Source organism: Dermochelys coriacea, chromosome 6 (assembly GCF_009764565.3).
Source record: "Dermochelys coriacea isolate rDerCor1 chromosome 6, rDerCor1.pri.v4, whole genome shotgun sequence".
Taxonomy (NCBI): domain Eukaryota; kingdom Metazoa; phylum Chordata; order Testudines; family Dermochelyidae; genus Dermochelys; species Dermochelys coriacea.
In genome coordinates this window covers 44310186-44332059 of record NC_050073.1, presented here as the reverse complement: position 1 = coordinate 44332059, position 21874 = coordinate 44310186, and the positions used below count along the sequence as shown (strand labels likewise).

General features: G+C 39.4%; 1 protein-coding gene across 1 annotated transcript; it reads right to left on the bottom strand.

The window, feature by feature from the left end:
* Nucleotides 1-483: 483 nt before the first annotated feature.
* On the bottom strand, nt 484-18729 carry CCND1 (cyclin D1). Its single transcript, XM_038408074.2, has 5 exons — nt 18185-18729; nt 16383-16598; nt 15415-15574; nt 9651-9799; nt 484-3851 (listed from the first exon to the last, which is right to left on the bottom strand). The coding sequence occupies exons 1-5, from the start codon at nt 18380-18382 to the stop codon at nt 3696-3698; spliced, it is 879 nt and encodes a 292-aa protein (XP_038264002.1). The 5' UTR covers nt 18383-18729; the 3' UTR covers nt 484-3695.
* Between the last annotated feature and the right edge of the window lie 3145 nt (nt 18730-21874).

Sequence of the window (21874 nt, the reverse complement as noted above, 5' to 3'; positions counted from 1 at the left end):
GTAATATACAATGCAGGCAGATAGGAAATAAAAATCTAACACTACTGTCTTTGAAATACACTAGTCATTATCTAAAGGGGACATTTCCATTACTCTGGTAAACTTAAAAGCTAGAAATAATTTTGTAGCATCAAAATCCTAATTTATTTTACTTATTATTGAAAATATCTACCAATCAGCTGGTTAGTCGAGATAGAGGCATAAAAGAAAATCTTAAACAAAAAGAAAAACTTTGACATTTAATATATATCTCTCTATGAATTTGTGCTGACTGACCGATTGCCAAAAGACCTGTTACTTCCTAGAAATGTTGAAGAATGAATTATTTAAACACTGCAAACTTTAAAGCATGGAGTGTCAACACAAGAAAATGCCATGTGGTTTGCCCACTACATCAGGATCCAGTTGTTTAAAAACTGCTGTGTGCTGTTAAACTGCAAATTTTACATTCATGAAGCTAATAAAAAACACAGCACACAGGCATTGGGTTTTACAAATTTTATTTCTAGACTTTAGTTCTTTTGCTGGAAACTTGTCTGTTACAGGTCTGTTGGTGAAAATGTGCATTTCAGACCAGTGATGCCAATAAGTACAATATAAAAAAAATGTACAAATCTGAATTGCTTGCTTACTATAGATTGTTATAATAATGTGACAAATAAAACATCTCTGTTGGCACATGAACCTGCTTATCAGGATTTGGCCTTTTAGTACATACATATTTAAAGAAATTTGCAGTATGTACTGCCACTCAGTGTAACACACATAACCAACAACCACTAATGCAATAATCATGTTTGGTTCAGAGACACAGAGATGCCACAAACAGAAGTGTTCATGAGGTAAGCAGTAAGAAATGTTCCTGAAATTTGGACAGAATGTATCCAGTCCTCCTGGGTCCTGCGACTGCTAGTAGCATTGCAATGCTTTATTTATACACTATGTAGGATCTTAACTGCATTTGCCCTCAAAATGAGTTCTAATTCTGTTTTGGTTTAGCAGCATACAGGCAACAGCTAGATTATTCTTCAGCATACAACTCTGTTAGCTGGCTTATTTATGAGATTTACAGGCTTTTTTAAATTAGCATTACGCTATAATTAACAAAAAACAAAACAAAAAACCCTAGTATATTATAACAGATTAAACACACAAAATACTTAGAGTTCCAGAAGATAACCTATCATACCAAATGATGAGTTCCAGCTGATGGGAAACAACACCAAGTGGCATATAAGAGTTATATTATAATGCACCTTTCATATATCAATGTGGCTAATAACACATCTTAAAACTACTATGATAATAAACCCCAGATCAGACAAAGAATCCAGCTTTATAAAACGCATAACAAAAAACTGACATTACTTGATCTTCTGAAATGTCTATCGTTTTTAAATTAATGCAACCTAGTTGCGAATCGCGAGACCCATTCAGAATAACGTTCAATGCATTTCAGTTTGCAGTAGAACTATGAGGCACTGTGTACGAACATTAAAACCTGGTCTAAACATGGTTAACTGAAGTATGAGGTATTGTGAAACAGGAACCTTTTTGGAATAGAGCAGTAATAATCACATTAAGTAAAAATTGATCACATAAAAAATCTACAAAAAATGATGTCAATAATATAATTTTCTATGAGAAAATTAAAACCTATAACATGGCAGTATATGACATTGTATAACAACAAAAAACAAAAACAAAAAAAAAACTGATCCATAAAATAGCAGCAAAACACAATGACAAAGATACAGAAAGCAATGTTAATTTTTTTTCAAACCATGCTGGGAATTTATCCATAGCAGCTCAATAAAAATGGAGCATCCACTCCTTTTTTTTTCTTTTTTTTTCCTTTCTTTTCTTTTTTAAATTTTTTTTACAATCAACACCTTAGCGGCAGTTTTCTCACATACATTTCACCATCACATTCTCCTCGAGCATCAACTTCAACAGCTATGTCCACGTCCCTTCAGCTACTTTCTAAAATAATAATAAAAAGATACATAGCCAAGATGTGCAAATTTTCTATTTGTAGCTAAATAAAAAAAAAACAACTTGGGGATATATTGGAATAAGAACTCCTTTCAAGTACACCAAATCTATTCTTTTTTAACTATGGCGTTTCTCATGGTTAGATAGTTTTTGGAAATGTCTAAGAAGGGGCCAAATACACTGTTTTTGAAAAGAGTGTCTTTTTTTTTTCCTTAATAAGCTGTGTTAAAACTGCAACATCAAGGGTAGAAAGATTTTTTTTTTTAAATCAAGGGGCGATTGCGTTATTTTACAAATCATACTGGCCTTATGAACATCCTCTGCAATAAATATTCTTTTTGCCTTAACTATAAATTATATATTTTAGTGTTTAAAAACCTTCAGTTGTAAAACATCTAGAGACAATCCTTAAACTATGTGTCCTATACGTGAACCTTTAAGGCCCCTAATTTACAAACGTGAGTTGGCACCAAAGGATTTCTAAACTTCAACTTTTCTATAGAAAAGGATAGGAAGATATCCTGGCAATTTGTGAATGCAATTTCTCTCACTGGAACACAACCTTCGAAAAAAAATCACCTTTCCTCTAACACCATAGTTAAATGCACTTGCTTTGCAATTCAAAGTTTGCGCACAAGCACTTATATATTTCCAAACCATTCCATTTAAAAAAAAAATTCCCACAATAAAAGAACGTATTTCCTATATCTAATGGACTGAAAGTGCTTTGAATGGAATGGTTTTAGAATATTTAAAAAAAAAAAAAAAAAAAAAAAAGAGAGAGACTAGGCTGTGGATTGAACCTGACCATAATGAGGCTGAATATCTGTTGGGTCAGACCAGCATTTTATACACAGGTAACTACAAAAATATGAAGATTACAAAAATATAATATATTATGTCAATATTTCGGTTTCTCTTTATAATAGAGTATCGTATGAGTAGTACATTGGCCCTTCCCCGACAATGCTAAGCTGGAACCCTACAAAAGCCTTATGCACAGGCAATCCACAGGTACAAAAGATTAACATATAATAATGCTGTATACTAAAATACACTAACTTATGGGTTACGTTAACCATTTATAAGGTGAAGAGGATAAAAACCTAAGAAAATAAAATAAACATTTACAGATGAATTATAAAGTGACTAAATGCATAAGCAAGCAAGATACAGAAAAGCCTAGAACTGCGTTAAAGCTATGCTTTTTATAGGAAAAAAACAAAAAGAATATGTCATTTTCTATTAAAAAAAAACCCTCTTCTACTTTAAAAATGGTTCGTTGGTTGATTTTGTTTGTTTTATATGTAAGAAACCAAATTTAATACCTCCCCTGGAGACATTGTGTGTGTTAATGTCTATTTTTACAACATACAGACAAGAACACTTTAACATAAAACTAGTTGATTATTATTGTATAAAATCCTCTATTTTTTGTAGCACAAACCCCTTGGGGTCATGCAAATATTATTTTTCTTTTTTTTTAAGACAGTTTTGGGGTATTTTTTGTTTGTTTGAAGTCACAGATGGAAGGGAGAAAGAGCAAGGAAAAAAATAACAAGAGTGAAGCTTTCCCTTCTGGTATAAAAATGTCCTGGAGAAAAGGGTTTCTGGGGGAGAGATCCTGATGCTGATTCCTTCTCAGATGCCCTTTCTTTGTCTGCTGTCATTGCCAAACAAACCGATTTGCAGAAGTCCTCTTAAATGTTCACGTCTCGCACATCGGTGGGTGTGCAGGAAAGGTCTGCTTCATCCTCAACAGTCTTTGTTTCTGAAGATATGTTGTGTTGCTGTGCCTGGCGTAGACTGGATTCGAGGAGGGATTCAATCTGTTCTTGGCAAGCTCGTAAACAATCCTAGAGAAGATTAAAGGGGAGGGGGAACACAAACCTTTAGAAAATATATGAAACCATGTGCCAAATACTATTTTTGCAGAAGGCAAATCAAAATGTAACATTTATATAAGGGGGGAAGGCGGGCGGAAGAGAGAGAGAGATAAAGACTGGATAGCTCAAGGGGCTGGGTTACAGGTTTTTGCCATCTGGTATTTAGAGGATTAGTCAAATGAGAGTGTAGTCTCAGTTCATCTCCCAGTGGGATAAGTGTGCATCTCAACAAACTGCTACCACAGTTAATCTTAACTAGCCCAATGTTAGTCTCAGCAGAGAAGCCAATGACTGAATGGGGCATGGAGACTAAACTATAGTGTCACCACAGGTAATGCTACCTCCATCCCTAAAGGCACATTGGTGGGACAATGTGTTGAAGCTTATGATACTTCTGCCTGTACTGTAAGTGTTCTGTAGATGAACAGAAGGCTCTGTCTCCAAGGCTGTCAATCTTGCATCTTTCATGAGTACGCGAGTTTCATGGATCATGCTTTTCGAAAAATTCTAATAGCCTCATTCTGATCTCATCGCAGTGTGAATCAGGAGTTACTATCTTGCAGTCAGTGCAATTACTGGACATAAAACTGGAGTGAGATCAAGAATTAGGCCCAAGACTGTAGCGCTATATAATTTCTACTTCTACAACAGAAATGCCTTGGCACTATACAATCCAGTAGGAGTGATATGGGCCATTTCATAAACAATGGCTTTTCAGTTAAGAAATGGCTACATTTTTTTGAGACGAGCTTTTCAGATGAAAGGTGCTATATAAATATAAAGTATTAGTAACTAATATTCTGATTATATTCAGCAATGGCCTGATCATGTTAGCTAATTGATTACTAACTCTGAAAACATCTAAACAAAAAATGTAGCATTCCAAAAGACCAAAATGGATGTCTTTCTGCTGAATGCAGGTCTTTCACAACATACCATCAAACAGCCAGTAACCTCATGGCAATGATTTAGAAAGTGTTGCCAACCTTTTAGCTTGCCACTGCACTCACCATCACAGAGAGAGAGACCAACTAGGAATGAGACAATTCTCTCTGTGACTCATGGCTCAATATGAGCTTGATCCTGCTAAGTGCTGAGTGTCTCATGTTTCCAGGAAGGTGCTGAGCACTCTCCACTCCCATTGACTTCAACGGGAATTAAGACGACTAAGCACCTCACAGGTTCAAAGTTCATATGGGTAAAAGAAAACGCTCCAGGCATCTAAGTGTACAGTTAGGAATTGGCACATCAAGCATCCAAAATCTATTTATTCACAAAATCACAGAAATCAGAGATGGAAAAGAGCTGTTAGTCATCCAGTCTGTCTTCCTGCAAATGCAGGATTAGATATTCTTTAGTGCCATGCACGCCCATTGCATGGGCACAGACTTGGAGTGCCTTAAACAAGCAAAACAATCACACCATATATTGCCAAAATATCTCAGGCACATTGTTTACTCACATCCTTATAAAAAACATTGTGAGCTTTTCTCAACATATTTAACTTTGTGTAGTAAGGACTTTGAAGTTTTCTTTTAGTATTGCCTTTTCTGATTTAACCTATGACATGCGTTAGCCCTTGCAGTGAACCCAGTCTTCCATGATAAATTGCCGTCAAAAGTGTTAGGATGTGCATGACTGAGAATGAATGTTGTTTTCCTGAGAGGGTGACCTGCCTGCTGTTTTCTTTATCTCCCAGTTTCAATTCTGCCTTCATTCAGAAGCTTCTTGTGTGATCTACCAGCTTTTCACTGATTCCGCTACCACAAGAACCTTCTCTGCCACCAATAAGGGCACATGGCATTTGGGGTAAAATAAGATTAGAAACCCAAGCAAACAATTCTCTGCAAGTCCTTTCTGAGAGAGAGGGAGGTTAATCCTACCTCTAAGCAGATCAGACCATCAGTTACAGCTCACTGAAAACACATAACCTATGACCTTTTCTGGTTTAAACCCTAGTGTAATATTTCCTCTTGACAGAGACACACAATATTTTAAATGACAAAAAGAAATGCCTAATATCCTAAAGTCATCATGCCTTTGACTCCTACGTACCTCTGGCCTTCCCAGTGAGATCTCTAACAAGACTCCCCAAGATATGACAGATCATTTCTGACTTCAGATCCCACAGGACACCCATTTTAACTCCTGATAGCACACATACCATGACACACGTAAATAGATATACAGAAATAATAAGTAAACACAATTTATTTTTTGCTTCCAAAAAGCTCAATCACTTTCAGGTTGACTCAGCCATAACTTGGTGGCAAGTTTCTCAGTGAAAGCCAATGCATAGTTGTTTCAGAGCAATTCCAATGCTGGCTCTGGTTTTTGGAAACACTCTCACATACATGTTTGACTCTGAAATCTGAAATGTGAACTAGTTTTACTCATAATATTGAACAAGCAATGAATACATTTTGTAAACAGCTCGGGAGGGGTTTCTATAAATGATTATTCTTTTCCTTTTGGCACTGAAAAAAATCTTCTCTCTGAAACTGCAGGAGTGGATTGAGTTCTGATTGTATGTTGTTAAATAACATACAATCTTTACAGCTTACTGTAAACAGGCTGTCTGCTAAATTGCAATTTAATGAACAATATGATGTTTGAAATGTTTTTTGTTTTTGTTCAAATTATTTTTTCATGTAGATATTAAATGAACAGCTTCTCTGCAAGAATATTAAATTTCTCAAAAATGCTACATACAAAAAAACTTACTGTGTACATTTTCATCACTAGCATAACATTATTGATGCCCAGTGTTAAACTTAAATTTTGTTTTTCCGTTCTACTCACAGCTTCTGAATACTGGGAGAAAATACAAAACTTGTGTGTTAGTCTGATAACTTCTCCCAACAACTTTTCTGCTTCACTACCCAAATTTTCAATGCCCACAGTTTGTTCAAGGTCATAAGCCCTTCCCGGATTAATTAAGCTTCTCAGTGAAAAAAAAAAGGCCTACTAGATTACTGATGTGGTCAAATACCTTTATTTAACATACACAGTAGACATGATCAGATTGAAATTCAGTCCAGAATAAGACTTAAGGGCAAATCTAAAGGAAACAAACAACAACAAAATCTAATTGGAAATCCTTTGTTATTGCATGGCTCATTAAGAATAAAAGACGGATGTTTGAAGGTGTCTCTGGTGTGGGCAGGGAGGAGAAGCAAATTCCAGTGTATTAACAGACAGCATGGAAACCCAATCTAATCTAGTTTAGCAAATTTCTGGCCTGGAAATGAATGTCAGGCAAAATTCAATCCATTTGGATGATTGGGTCAGGAACAGAATGATGGAAGACAGCCCAAGACTTCTAATTGTGATTATCTGACTTCTAATTACCACTGATCAAAGGCAAAATGGGAAACTGGATTCCTACCAACATAAACATGAACTATAAAAGAATTTCAATCAGGTGATATTCATTTTACTTTAGACTGAACTTTCTTGAGACTAAGGTAAAAACTATCAGTATGAAAACTGAAATCCAACAGACCATCTTCTCTGGCTAGCAAACAATCAGGAAAAGTGTTAACCATTTTGTCAAAATGCATCAGTCTAATAAATACTTTGAAACAATCGAATCCACATGATATTAAATGTATGGCAATATGTGCCATCACTTGTGGATCAACAACCCAAACAATGTTATTAAGAAAACTTTCAAGATCAGGATTAGTGTTTGATCCATCAGTTAAGATAATTTGTTTCATAAGAAACGTGTGGTAAGCTCTAAGGCCAGAGATTTATAGAAAATCCAGTAATTATCAAATTCACAGAATAATTATGGCATAGGATATTGCACCTTTATTATAAACATAGGGACAGAAATCATGTTAATACAGAAGACCAAGAAAGAAATCAACAAAGATTTAGGTGATCTTTCCTTTTTTGAGGTTCCTTTAAAAAATTTACATATAACTTTATGATATTTCTTATTTTATCTAGCAACCTATGTAAAAATCTTAATTCTAGTTATTGTTATTTTAAGACATAAATATAATTATCACAAAAGTTTTCCTCCCACTCACCTTAAAGATCTTCCTTTTAAGTTCAGTTCATACAGACTGTGGCCTTGCATACTATTTATGAATAATAAAACTCAGTGCCCAAAGTGCTATTACTTCTAATTAAAACTACTTTCCTTTTTCAAAGAGCTCTGACACTGACCAAGTCAAGTCATGTAAAGACATGTTGCAGTTCTACATGATACAGAGTTCTGCGATGTGACAGAATCTAATTCACGGTTATATATGAAAAAAATGTTCATAATATTTTCTTTTAAAGACATACACTATAGGTGCTGAAGACACTATAGACATACACTATAGGTGCTGAAAGCAGATTGCTTGCTTCTTCCTAAGTTCCTGATTCAGATGTCTTGAATTGGATAGAGTTCAAGCATACACTTAAGCACATGCATGGTCCTAACAAATAAGCCAGAGTATTACAGATACATACCACTTCAGCAGTGGGATACTTAAAGCATCTGTAGTACTGAAGAGTATATAACATTTCAGCACTGAATCAGTACTACTAAATTCTGCTCCTAGTAATACTAAGAGCAAAAATAATTTGCTGAATTGTGTGGTATAGTATCTTGAAATAGTTAGGATGGGCCGATAATAAGCAGCAGTGAAGTATTTGTCTGTATTGGCATCATCTAAATTCTATCAAAATATTACAAAAATATTCCCTTTTTTGGGAACTAATCATTACAATGCTTTCACAATTTGCTAACAATCATTAAAATTCCTCATATCACAGCCCTTTATATTAACTTGGGTGTGAGTTGTTTGGTTGTTAGAATAATTATATCTTATATCTTATAATATTATATATTATATCTTCAGTTTATGAATACATAAAATGAAGAGTTTTACAGCATCTCAAAGATTCTATTGCAAACCACAGGGTTGTCTTTATTTGAGTCATTGTCCAGAGCTTGGAGACCTCACAAGAACCTTTTTAAAGCATCTATTTATTGGTCTTCCACATTGTTACAAAACAAAGCTAAACTCTGCCCCAACTTCACACACCATTATGACATGGATCATTGACTTTAGGTCTTCCTTGTAGGCTCCCTTCCTGGCCCATTCACTCATGAAAGGTTTATTGCTCACTAGTTACTGATGTGCATCTCCTGGAAGCTGCAGGGCAAAATGAGAGTCCTATGAGGACCATCTACCTTGTCAGAAAGTCGTGGGACAAACATTTGTTCCAAAAAGGAATTCAATACCAGCTACTGTGCAGGTCTAGCACGTAATAAACCAAATTAGATAATTAGAACCCCCTTAAAAAAGGCATTTCACACCACTAGGCACAATAAAGGGTCTCAGGAGTGGTCAAAGATAAGCTCAGAGATACCATGAAGTCTATTTATTGCAATCTTAGTAACTATTTCCTTTTCTTATTCTATAGGTTTTTGTTCTACATAGGCTGCTGGTTTCATAACCTACAAACTGAATACAGCCTCAGCAATTGTCGTATACCAATTTAAGAGTTTCCTTTGCTTTGTTGATATGTCTGTCTTAACAACATTAGGACTGGTCATGGTATTCATATCAATGAACTGCAGTAGTGTAATCTCTGATTTTTAGTGTATATAACGATGACTAATAGTCACTGGGAAGAACAAAAGAGAATCCACTTGAAAAACCATATCCAAGTTGTACTTTGATCAGTGTTTACTGTCCAATCATATACTACAGTGAGGCACTCAAAAAACTCTAAAATAGAGAGACTGAAAGAATCACTTACCGGGTCACATTTGATAACTTGTGATAGGAAATGTGTGAGACTTTGATAGGAGAGGAAAGTGTTAGTGTCTCCCAGGTGAAGGCCTTGCACGGCTGCTACCACACTCCCAGCTGCGATCATGGAAGGTGGGTTTGAAATAAACTTAACATCTGTTTAAAGAGAGAAGAGGGAAAAAAAGAGATTTTTTGATTTTTTTAGGATGAGCTTGCTTGTGTCACTCCTAAGAGTTAGATCTGACTGCCAGATAATAAGTCTTAAGAGGCTGTAGGAATGCAAACATTAAGATTCCTCCTAATGTAATTTAACAATATCGGCAATTAAAGGGCCCAATCCCACAAGCACTTATGCACATGAATAACTTTACCTGAGTGAGAAACCCTTTTTTAGAGAAAGGCCTGAAAGGCTAATCATTCCTTTGAAGGATTTTTAGGATATTAGGACCCTAATCCTGCAAACGCTTCTAAATATACTTTACTCCTGTGAGTAGTCCCATTTAAATCAATGTGATTACTCACATGAGTAAAGCTATTCACATTTGAAAGCATTTGCAAGATCAGGTGCATTATGTGATATACACAGTCTCTGAATCATATACCCTTTAAAACATAAACCTTTACAATTATGTTAGAAAGAGAGAAATGTATAACTTTAATATAAAACAAAAGCAAAAACAAAAGAGATTAAGACCACTTAAACCTGATAGTAGGTGAATATTCCATATTTAAATTAAGGTTTCATCTTAAAAATGCTTTGTCTCAACCTTGTCTCTTGTCAGTGGCTGCCATCCATCCTGGCAACAGGGATTTAATGTAAATGTGGCATAACTAAGTGACGGGGGTCCCAAGAATTGGCGGACAATCAGTTACATTCTGATGTGACACCATGCTGACAAGAGGCTGGGCCCCCTTCCAGACTGCATTGCTGTAGGTCTCTCTACAAAGCCACTCCCATGATTCCTTGAGGGGCCTATCTCTGCCATTAGAATGTTATTCCCCCCCCCTTTCTTTTTAATAAGGGCAAATAATGTGGAATAATCCACATTTTAATGCTAAGGCTCTTTCTGCTATAGAGGAATGTGTTTGATTTTTGATTCATGGCAAAGTGAACCCTGGAACAAGTATTAGGAGGAAAAGAAATAAGTGGTACTAGTAAATGTCTAACTTTTTAGGAGAGAAAAGGGAAATGATATCTTATATACAATAACTTGAGATACATTCCTTCCCCTATTATCAAATATACAACTTCTCCTTTGCTGCATAAACATAAACCACCTGTCACACCCTTGAATTAAATCAAAGACATGAAAAACTTAAGCGGGAGGGAAGGGGGGCTCTATGAAACAGTTTAAATATTAAATCATTTATCTCTTTATGATTTAATATCTTTTGTATAAAGGCTTTAACAGTATAAGCATCAGGACTCTCTCTCTGTATATACTAAACACCTATTGTTATAGGTATTATAGGTACAGTTTGGGGTTTATATCTCTGCCACTCCATCTGTACCCTGACCCGTCCCATACCCACCTTCCAAAGGGAAATTTACTCAGAGCTCTATGAAATTGAAAGTGCCTTCAAAATTAAATTGATGTGATTAAGTATGGAAGGGTTTTTATGTGCTATGTGCTAAACTCATGTCACATCTTGACATATATGAAATAGGTCTAACTTGCACCTTCCCTCCCCAACCTCTCCCCAACTCTTTCCCAAAAGATTTCTAAATAGATTCAGTTTGACCATTGCCAATAAATGCACCCCAGAGATAGTATCTGATCTGTTCACTCAAACAAATCACTGGTGTGTTTTCTTAGGTACACTTAAAATGAGAGGCTTCTGTTGGTTTAAACAGGTCTGAAGATTTGATTCACCAAACTTTAGTTGTATACACATACACAGTCACAGTGAATTATCTCCAGTATTTATTAGTTTCTGCATAATTATCATCCCAAAAAATGGCCAAAATTGAGTAAGTTTAATGAGTCCATTCAGACAGTAGTAAGTTTGGGATTCCTATTTGTTTTTTTCTTTTAAAGGGGGCAATACACAAGAACATGAATTCACAGTCACATCCTTATATGTCCAAGGTGGAAAAGTAATAATGCAGTTTAAATGACCAGTTTATGTCTGTCCCCATAACCACTCCAGACAGGCAGCATGGACTGTCTTTTTGTTGCAACTCAACAAGGAATTATTTGTGGCAGAGGCCACTAATTTCAGCATATTAATCAGGGGGCCCCTCTGGCCTGTAATTGGATGCCCCCAAGTGAAGAGTGTGGCATCATTGTCAGCCTCCATCGCCTCATCTTGCGCTATTGAGCGCTCAGGAACAAGGGGGCTTCGGTGAGATGAATTGGACCTGACACAGCCACAATGGGGAAGGGGGCCCCATCAATTGAAGCACACATCCCCAGTAGCCTATCTGAGACTTCATCCAAAAAGAATAAACAACTTCAGCGTTGTTAAAAAGAGAGAGAGGGAGAATGAGAGAGAGAGAGAGAAAGAGAGAGAGAGAGAGAGAGGGGGGAGGGGGAGGAGAGAGAAGAATGCCAGCCACCCTGAAGGGAGGACAAAGCAGGCATCTAGGCGCTGCAGCGCTTTAAAAAAAATTCCTAACAAGGCGAGTCACCCCTTTTCCTTTTTAAATGGAGCAGCAATTCCATCCGTCTGGAGAGCTGGGGGCTATGAATGAAAATCTTTTCATTGAGGCAAATCAAAACTGTGAACATAAATCACTTGCTGCAAGATGCAACAGGTTCCAACTGGTCACATACCTTGAGTCTCCCAATTTTATAAAGGCCAGAGAATAGAAGAATTGTAGCAAAGTTGTTTCAAAGGGAAGTCTTTTTTCTCTCTCTCTCTCCACCAGGGAGGAGGAAAGAGAGGAGAGAAGAACAATAATAATAACATAAAGGGGCCTGGTATGTTTAGATAACCAGAGGGCCACAATGAAACGCTGAAGCGCCCAATATTTGTTCCTTTTCATTGTTTTGCTTGTATAGAGCCTGAGTTTTTCCTTAACTCCAGTCTTAACTGGAGCCAAAAAACGGCCTGTTTCCTTTTGAGTTATCCCTGCCTTGCTTGGCCACACCAAAGCCCCATTTATTAAGATCAATTATGTGTTAACTTCAAACAACCCCTGGTAATTTTTTCTTTCCTTCTCTAACCTACCACAGCAAAAAGGCATCCTTTGGTGAAAATATATTTAAAAAACAAAACAAATCCCCTTCTATTAGGCAAACAACTGAGGATGGAGCATAAAGGGAATTCCACTCAACATCACCTTTCTATGTAATCTTTTCTATCAGGGGCAAATACACATACACATCTTCAAACTCTCCCCTGCCTTCACCTTGTATTTCAAGTAGTGCTCACACAAGGCCACTGGAGTCAATTTCCCAGCGGCTTCCATGGGCTCTGGATCAGGCCCACAAGGTATTCAGGGAAGTACAACAGGTTTGCAATCCACCTAGATTGGCCAGAAAAAAATATAACACACCAAAAAGTGAAGGTCAGATGCTGCTGACGCCACGTGTTCTTTATCTTGTCTGGGCATCACTAGCCAACAAGGGAGTCATCCGAAGAGAGACAAAAAAATCTTGGCATCCAAAAACAAAATAAAAATCCAAAGCTGATCAAACAGCTCTGTTCAACACTCCTTACTCAGGTAATATTCCCAGTGACTTCAATGGAGTGCTGATTAAATCCCATAATCTTGATGACCTCCATGCTATTTTTAAAAGCTAAATAAAATTCTCTGAACATGGGTCACATTCACTGATCCATTTTCCAGCTACCCATGTGGTGAGGAGCATAGTGTTAAATATAGACTCTGGATATGCTTTCTAAAAGAACCATAACAACACTGACAGTAGATCAAAGTACTGGGCTCCTAGCAAGGCTTCAACCTTTGAACTACTCTTGTTTTCATCACTATCACTGCCAGCACAACCACCTAGATTAAACATCCCCATATCCAAAGGGGAGACTGGACAGCTATAAAGAAACACCAGATACAACTAACCTTTTAGGTGGCTTCAGACCAGGCAATCACACATTCGAATTCACTGCAATCTCATTGTTCTGCTTGAATCTCTGTCTAGGAAAACACATTTGATCCTCCACAAATGTTTCAAATCCTTTAAAAGCTGTTTGGAGAGGTTCTATTACTCACATATTAGGAGCAATGCACTGAGTCAGTCAAACTTGTGAGCTGCCTGCCATTCTGTACTTAGGCCTACGATAAAGGCAAGTCTGAAACCTACCAATAATGTATATATTTATCTTCAGAGATTCTGTGGCTATATCTCCAGGCCAGACACTTCAGTGGGAGTGACTATGTGAGACCAATAAATTATTTTTATTTTTTTAATGCTTATTATTTTTCTTGGATCTTTTGACCAAATCCATTCCTGGTGTAACACTACTGAACACTAATGCACATCAGAGATTAATTTGCCTTTTGGCTTTAAATACACCCTAAACTTTCAAGTAGAGAGAGATGGGGGGGGGTAGCTGCATTAGTCTGTATCCACAAAAACAACGAGGAGTCCAGCTACAACTAATAGAGACCTTTTCTTCAGACTGAACGACTCAATGTCATGCAGGCATGACCTCTCCTTTCACTTAACTATTATTGGATATGAATATTCATATTCATAAAGGTATATTACTAATTTCCAGTGAGTTTTTTATTAGTGTCAACATGATCCTTGACATTCATCTTTATGTGACGCTACAGGCTTCCCTTCAAAGGAGCATTTGCTTTGGCTGCCTTTGTTTCCTTATTCTTATGCCACATTTGGGTTTCTCATGCCACATTGAAAGGAATCACGTGAAGTGGATTTTAAGAAAAACTGATCAATCCTTTGAAAACCACCTTTGTCCTGCCAGCTCCTCCACTCTTTCCCATGAGAACAGTGGTATCTGGAGGAGATCATAAAGGCAGTGTTGCTCTTCTGATCTCTTGCTCCCCATCTTATTCTTGTTATGATTCAATAGATAAAATGCATGACCGCCTGCACATCATTTGTGCACGTGGAGTTTCCGGGAATTAGCGCACACGCACACACACACACACACACACAGTGCCCTTGAAACCAAAGATCAAGCCTCTGCAAACCTGGCCCAGGGAACAGTCAGTGTCTCTGGCTCCTCTGCAGTCTGCCCCTGCACATGCCTCCAGCAAAGCACGTGGCCAGCTGGGTGTGGACGGCAGATTTAGCCCCGTGCCAGAAAAATGTCTGCGCCATGTGCCCCTTCTGCAATCCACCATCTACTAGCATGGGAAAAGGGGAAACTTGAATGAGGGAGATTTTAAACATGCCAGTGAAACGCACCCATATACAGAACTATATGCAAATTCTTCCTCCTAACTCTTTCAAAACTGCCTTAAAATGAATCCACAATGAGGGAGTCTGCCTCCAGGCCAGAGATTCTTTGGCAGGCCTGCATAGGCCTAGATATACACTGGAGAAGGATCTAGCGATTCTTTGAGATAGGTTTATTTAATCACTTTCCATGAAGAGTTCTATATATTTACTTCATGTTAAACTCAGAAGAGAGGCATCTTCTCAGAAACTTACCTTCTGCAAAGTAATCCACCTTCTGCAAACAACAGGGGACAACACTCAGAGCTTAAATTATCTGCACTGGTTCTGCAAACTTGAGTATGGTAACTCTACGGAAAGTCTTAGGAATTGGGGATAAGGGTGGGTGTGCATGTTGGGTTAGGGGAACAACACGCCATTTTAGTGTGCAGGGCATACCTGTAGCGCACAGAGCCACAAAAGTCTGGGCATGTTTACGGATGATTTGCTTGGTGTCCTCAGCCACAGGCATTTTAGTAAGGAAATGTTCAATGAAATCATGAGGGGTCATTGCGGCCAGATTCCATTTCAGCTTATTCACCAGGAACAGCTCCATTTGCTACAAAAACAAAAAGGAGGAAAGGGGAAAAAGAAGGAAAACAGTTAGAAGCTCTGCTTATAAACAGCTTTGAAATGTAGCAATTGCTTCTGAAGTAGTTAAGGTGAATTTCATCTGTTTTTATTGTATTCTGGAATCTTAATGCTCTGGCTTCTTTTTGATGCACTGACTTCTGCATGATTGGAGACCGATGACTAAAATACTACACTTCCTCACCAGTGAGGCTGTGAAGGAGGATTACTAGCAGAGGCGTACCAAGGTGAGGGTGCCTTTATGCATGAAACTACTGCAAGACTACCCCTCGCCCAGAGGCCTGAAATGCAGCTCTCCGTCAAATCAGTCAAGTTGCTGAACTGCACACTAGGAACGCAAGAGGGCGCCAGCCACCCACTTTTTACCCCTTGCACTGTACTTTCTCTTAGGGTGAGGTAATAAGGAGTATTTTAGGGATTTTTTCATTCGAATAATCTACTGCATCATGTAGTCTGCAATCGCTGAGAGTCTGCCCAAGCCCAGCTTGGAACCCCTTCATGCCAGCTTACTGGAGCGGAGGGGGTGGGGGGCAGAGACAGCCGTGTAAGTTGCATCTGTTGCTCCCATGTGCCATAATGGAGTGAGCCTGGGAGCTGGAGGTGAACGGCCAATAATTCTAGGGGGTGAATTGCACATAATTATTCAGTGTGAAGTAGAGGGTCACACGGGGCAGATCAGAAGAAGGAGCCTCGCGATTTTCTCTGTCGGGGTTGATTTTTATTTATTTTCCTCTCTCCTGATCGTGCTTTTCCAGATGAAGCGAACACGAAATTACCAGCAATTCGTCGGGTCTAATGGAGTTGTCGGTGTAAATGCTCAGTTTTTCTGCGGTTAGCGGAATCGTTTCCTTCATTTTTGAAGCCACAAACATGCAGGTAGCTCCCAGGAGTTGCAGTCGGTTTTTCTTGAGGGGTTCAAACGACAAAAATCTGTCCAAATAATTCATAGCCAAGGGGAAAACTTCCTCTTCACATTTCTGCTCCTCGCAAACCTGGAAAAGGGGAGAGCTCGTTGAAACGAATAATAATGATAGCAACTGTTACATCTAGTCATGCCTCCTCCCCCAACCGAAGCTTGAAGAGCAAGGCAGAGTAGAGGGGTGGCGGGGGGAGAAATACATTTCCCCCAAAAGAGTGGGGAGAAGACTTAAAAGAAACTGAAAGAGAAAGTCGCAAACGGAGAAAGTAGGGAAATGTGGCGTTAGAAATCCGCAGCCGAGCTCTGGCCAAAAGGGGAAATCTGGGTTCTCACAGGTCGGCAGCCGCTTTGAAAAAGCCCAATAAATTGCAAAATGATGCGGGGACAGAGCTGGGATCCCAGGGTTTTTGTTCTTATTTGCCTGGGTGCTGCCGATTCTCTGCTTTGCTCGAGACACAAAGGTGGCGTCCGGAGCAGCGGCAGCACCAGCCCCATTTCCCCAGACGTCATCTTTTCAAAAAATATTTAAAAATATTTAAAAAATCAGCCGAAGCTCCAAAAAGGGCTGAAAACGACCCGGCGGGGGTCCTTTACCGATCCCCGGGCTGATGGGACACCTGGGGGCGTCCAGGGAGATACCCCGAAATCAAACTCACCAGGTCCCCCTCACCCTCTTCGGAAAAGCAACGTGCGACATTTCGAGGAGCAAGGGCAACGTGCTGCGCTTTCAAAAATTAATTAAAAATAGATCGCAGGCGCCCAGGGCTTCGGAAAAGGCATGAAAATGTAGCCCCGGCTCCCTAGCTCCAGCTGGGAATGCCCTGACACATGTCCTGCCAGGGGAGTGGGGCATTTGAACTAGATTTTGCCATGCGACCTTGCCGAAAGTTTCTGCAGCACAAGCATGTCTTTGAGGGGTGACCACAGCTCGCTCTCTGCTCTGAACAAAGAAACTTTCACCCTGCATTTCCCCAAGAAATGACAGAGCCCAACAGCCGATCCTCCTGTCCACAGCCCCAGCAGGAACCCCCGTTTCTGGAGCACCCTCGGCCCCCTTTGGCTTGCTCCTGGGGACTTGCTAATTTTCTAATTATTAATAAACACTTTTGCTTTGCAATAAAAGAACAAAGATGGCGCATAATACTGGCACGGGCAGCACTTGCATACGTGTACATGGATATTAATTTAAAATAAAATCCCAATAAAATAACTGGCGAGCTTTAACTGCAGCCCTAAGACAAGAGTGGGGCGTCGGGGTGCCTGGAAAGTGGCTGTGCTCATCTGGGAGCCCAGAGAAGGACTCTTAAGGGGGCTTTTTCCAAGTGGGGCTTTCAAACTTTGTTTTCTCTGGCACTGAGTTCATTCTGAAAGGTTCAAGGGAGACCCCCAGAATGTATTTTCTTTAGAGATGGGGGTGTGGGATTTGCTTTCCCTCTATCGAAGACACCTCATTGTTAACAAGTAAATAAAAGATAAGGGGATAAAAGGCATCACACTCGTGACTGTCAATATATATCTGTAGCAATATGTCCTATGCTGAAGGAGGGGGTGTTTTTGGGGGGGGAGAGGTGGGGCTGGAATGGGGGAGTCATTCAGGGTTTATTCGGGGTTTATTCATTAATGCAGAAGCTTGCAAAGAAAACTCTGAAACATACAAACCTCCAGCATCCAAGTGGCAACTATTTTCCTCATATATGGCAAGATTTCCTTCTGCACGCACTTGAAGTAGGACACAGAGGGCGAGCAGGTCTCCTCTGCCTTCAGCATTGTCTGCAGGACCCTGTCATTTAGTAGGTTGGCATCTAGATAGGCTCTTCTGATGGTTTCCACTTCACAACACAGCAGCTGATGTTCCATGTCTGTCTCCTTCTTCTAAAGTCAGTTTTCTAAAGGACTGAGTCAGTCTCTCTCTCGCTCGCTCTCTCTCTCTCTCTCTCTCTCTCTCTCTCTCTTCCCCTTCCAGGAGTCCCTTGGATGCTGCTTGCTGCTACTGCCGCTACAGCCCTCTGGAGGCTGCAAAACTTTCTAACTTCCAACAAAACTCTCCTGTATAGTCCCTGTGACGTTACTGTTGTTAAGCAGAGATCAAAGCACAAGAGAGAATGAGAAAGAGAGTGAGAGAGAAGCCAAAAGCAAGGGGCAGAGCCCTAAAGCCATCCCATAAGCTTTAAGTCCTTCCCCTTATACAGAAGCAGGGGTTTAATGCAAATGAGACAAGGGCTTGCTTTCTTCAAGGGAAGCAGAGAGGTGGGGGAAACCCAAATTGTCTCTTCAGTGTATGATGCATAATTTTTAAAATGGAGAGAGTTCTGCAGTGGGAGCTAAATGATGAATGGGACTAGGCCACACACAGTCAGGGCATGGATATAAATACAGGGAAACTTATTTATTATTATTTTAGTGGGGGAGGGCAGCAGGATCATATTAATTATTATTATTGCCCAGCTCTAAATGAAACTAGTATGATTTAAAAATATGCTTCCAACTTGGAGTGCTGGAGCATGTACAGGACCATGTCCTTTCCCCTTTCCATTCCTTGTAGCCCCCCGCCCCCGATTTCAGCATAGATTTTGGCTACATCCCTGAATTTGAACAGAATTAAGTTGCCCCTACAATATTTGGGGTTTTTTTAAACTTTAAGCTTTTACTCTGCAAACGGGGTGGGGAGGAACATGGTGATTGCTCATCCAAGCTGCACTAAGAAAGCAGTTAACCCTAAACAGGCAATAGATCAAATATCAACACCCCACCCCCACTACACACACAACCACCCAGAAAAATCCCAGCAGTGCAGCAAAATGGTGGCCAGCACAGTTTCTTCCAGCACAGTTAATACCTGAAGGAAGGTGCTGATAGTCCCTGGGGTTACCAAGGGCCTGAGCCAAAGCCCCTTTAAGTTAGTGGCAGCCTTTCCACTGCTGTAATATTTTCTAATGTCCTCCCAGCATGGGTGACTTTAGTTTCCCAACAAAGTTAGCCTATTTTATACCCAAGAAACCTTTTCAGTTTTTTTTTAAATTAAACACTTGTTAAAGTTCTTCCCTTTAACTTGAAACATTTTCAGAAAAGAAAGCTGAGCAGGCATTCGGGACTGAAGGGATTTGGCTGCTTCTTGCATATGGGTGAATGCTATGAGTGAAATCCTAGCCCCATCCAAGTCAATGGTAAAACTCTCATTGACTTCAGTGGAGCCAGGATTTCATTGTGTCTCTTGACTGTTTTGGGGGGTTTGTAGACATGGGGGTCCACTTTTGTCTCCTGTTTGCTGAAATGGTTCTCCACCTGCCTAGTGTGGGCACATCTTAATAAATAATGCATAATAAATAATAATAATACCTAGCTCTTCTACAGTGCTTAGCAAAGCATCGCCAATTGGGTTAAATTGCATGGGTACCACTAATACGTATGGGGCATGGTATAATGCTGTGTAGCCACATCCTTGTCCCTCTCCCACAGAGATAAGATATATTGGACATATTGCTACAGATCACAAGACATACGGCTATAGTTTTATTTATGTATAGTATATATATATATATGATAGGCGATCTTCACATCTGACATATTTTTTGTCTTATCTATATTATGATGACACATAAAGGCCCCAATCAGGATCTTAGCCCCTATTGTACTAGGCGCTGTCTACCTATGTGAACGTATAAAGTCCTGCCCAGAAAAATGTATGGGATTTTTTTTTAATGTGGGAAGAAATATCCACTGATATAAATTACATTTCTTTTTTGTCATTGAAAAGAAGCAAATATGTTTCAATTTTTATTAAACAAACAAGCAATACACTCACCCCTTTCAATTAAATAAACTAGTAGTCCAGCCACCATGGCCAAGTTTAGGATTATATTTTGTTTCACAAATACTTAAATCCCTCCTCCACCTCAAAGGTTTTTTTTTTTCTAATGCCTGATTTGTTCCTTTCAAGCATTAGTGCCATTTTCTAAGGCATTACAATTTGGGGAGGGACTGGGCATCTTCTCTTCCCCACCCCCTCCCAGATCATGGTCACATTAGTATTTGTCTGTTTGTTTCTTGGTCGCTTTTGCTAATAAATCTTCATCAGTGATCAGCTCCACTTATTCTCCTTCCCCCTCCCCCACACTATATTTGCTTTATGGAATCCTCGCTCTCCTGATGCATTTGCTCCCCCCCCCCTTTTTTTTTTTCCTTGCACGATGCGAGCAAAGTTGTTTTTTCATTCATAAAAATCCGCGTCGGTGTGGCAAGAGCCCTTGATTTATGAGGCGGAGTGGTATCAGCTACAGCTTTTCCGGAGCCCCCCTTCCACCACCTTCCAGCTGAGACTGCTGCAGAGACTGGCTTCTGCTGCGTGTGGCAAATTATTGCATGAACGAAATCGCCCACTTAAAACAAAATTGGCTCTAATTCCTGGAGGGAACCCCCGCCCCCTAAAATGGGCTGAAATACAAGAGGAAACTGGAATTAGCATAAGCCAATAGGGGAATAGATCTGTTACCAGGCGGATCAGGCAGATCTGAACTAGGAACTTGGTTGATTGCTCTCTGACAAGACAAAGGGGACTGCTCAAAAGTGCAAGAGCTACAGAAAACCGTGAAAAACTTGGATTGACTGAGGGAGGAAAAGTTTTATGACACTTTACATGCAGAGGTTCACACCACTACTGCTGTTACTGATAGCCAGTGACTACTGCTCTTTTGCAGACATAATTCTCAAACATCAAGGCAGAGTCATGACAGGAATTAAAATATTTACTTGTGCACTTTAAAAATCGCATCCTAACGCCGAGCAGAGAGAATTCTCAGCTCATTGTGGAGCTTCAAGACCGATGTTTAAAAGCTCAATTTGTTCTATCATGGGTGATCGGCAGCAGATTTAGCGCTGTGGCAAAGAAGCATTCAGAATAGTTTAATTCCCTTCAGAAAGAAAGAAAAGCGTTGCAACATTTCCAGAACAGATTGCATATTCGTGCCTGTCCCTTTATTATTCAGATGCAGGCAGGACTTAGACTTGTTCAGATGGGGGTAGTTTTATACCTCTACTAAAACATCCATTTGGGTTGAGTTACCCACATGTACATGACTAATCTGGTTCACTGCTGTCTCTCCTGAGTGTGCACTTTTCACTCGATCCCAGACGGAGGGAACCAGCCTTCTTTTGTTTGTAAGAATGCCATAAATTAAACAAACCACTTCCCACATGTGTAGGTGGAATCTCACCTTGAGCCAGATACCTGATCGGCAACTTTAAAGGTTTTTTTTTTTTCCCTCCTCAGTCAATGTTTTCCATTGTTAAACTTTTTCAATCTCTCATTGAAGGGGACGAGGAAGGAAAAAAAAAAAAGCTTCTTCCTTCACG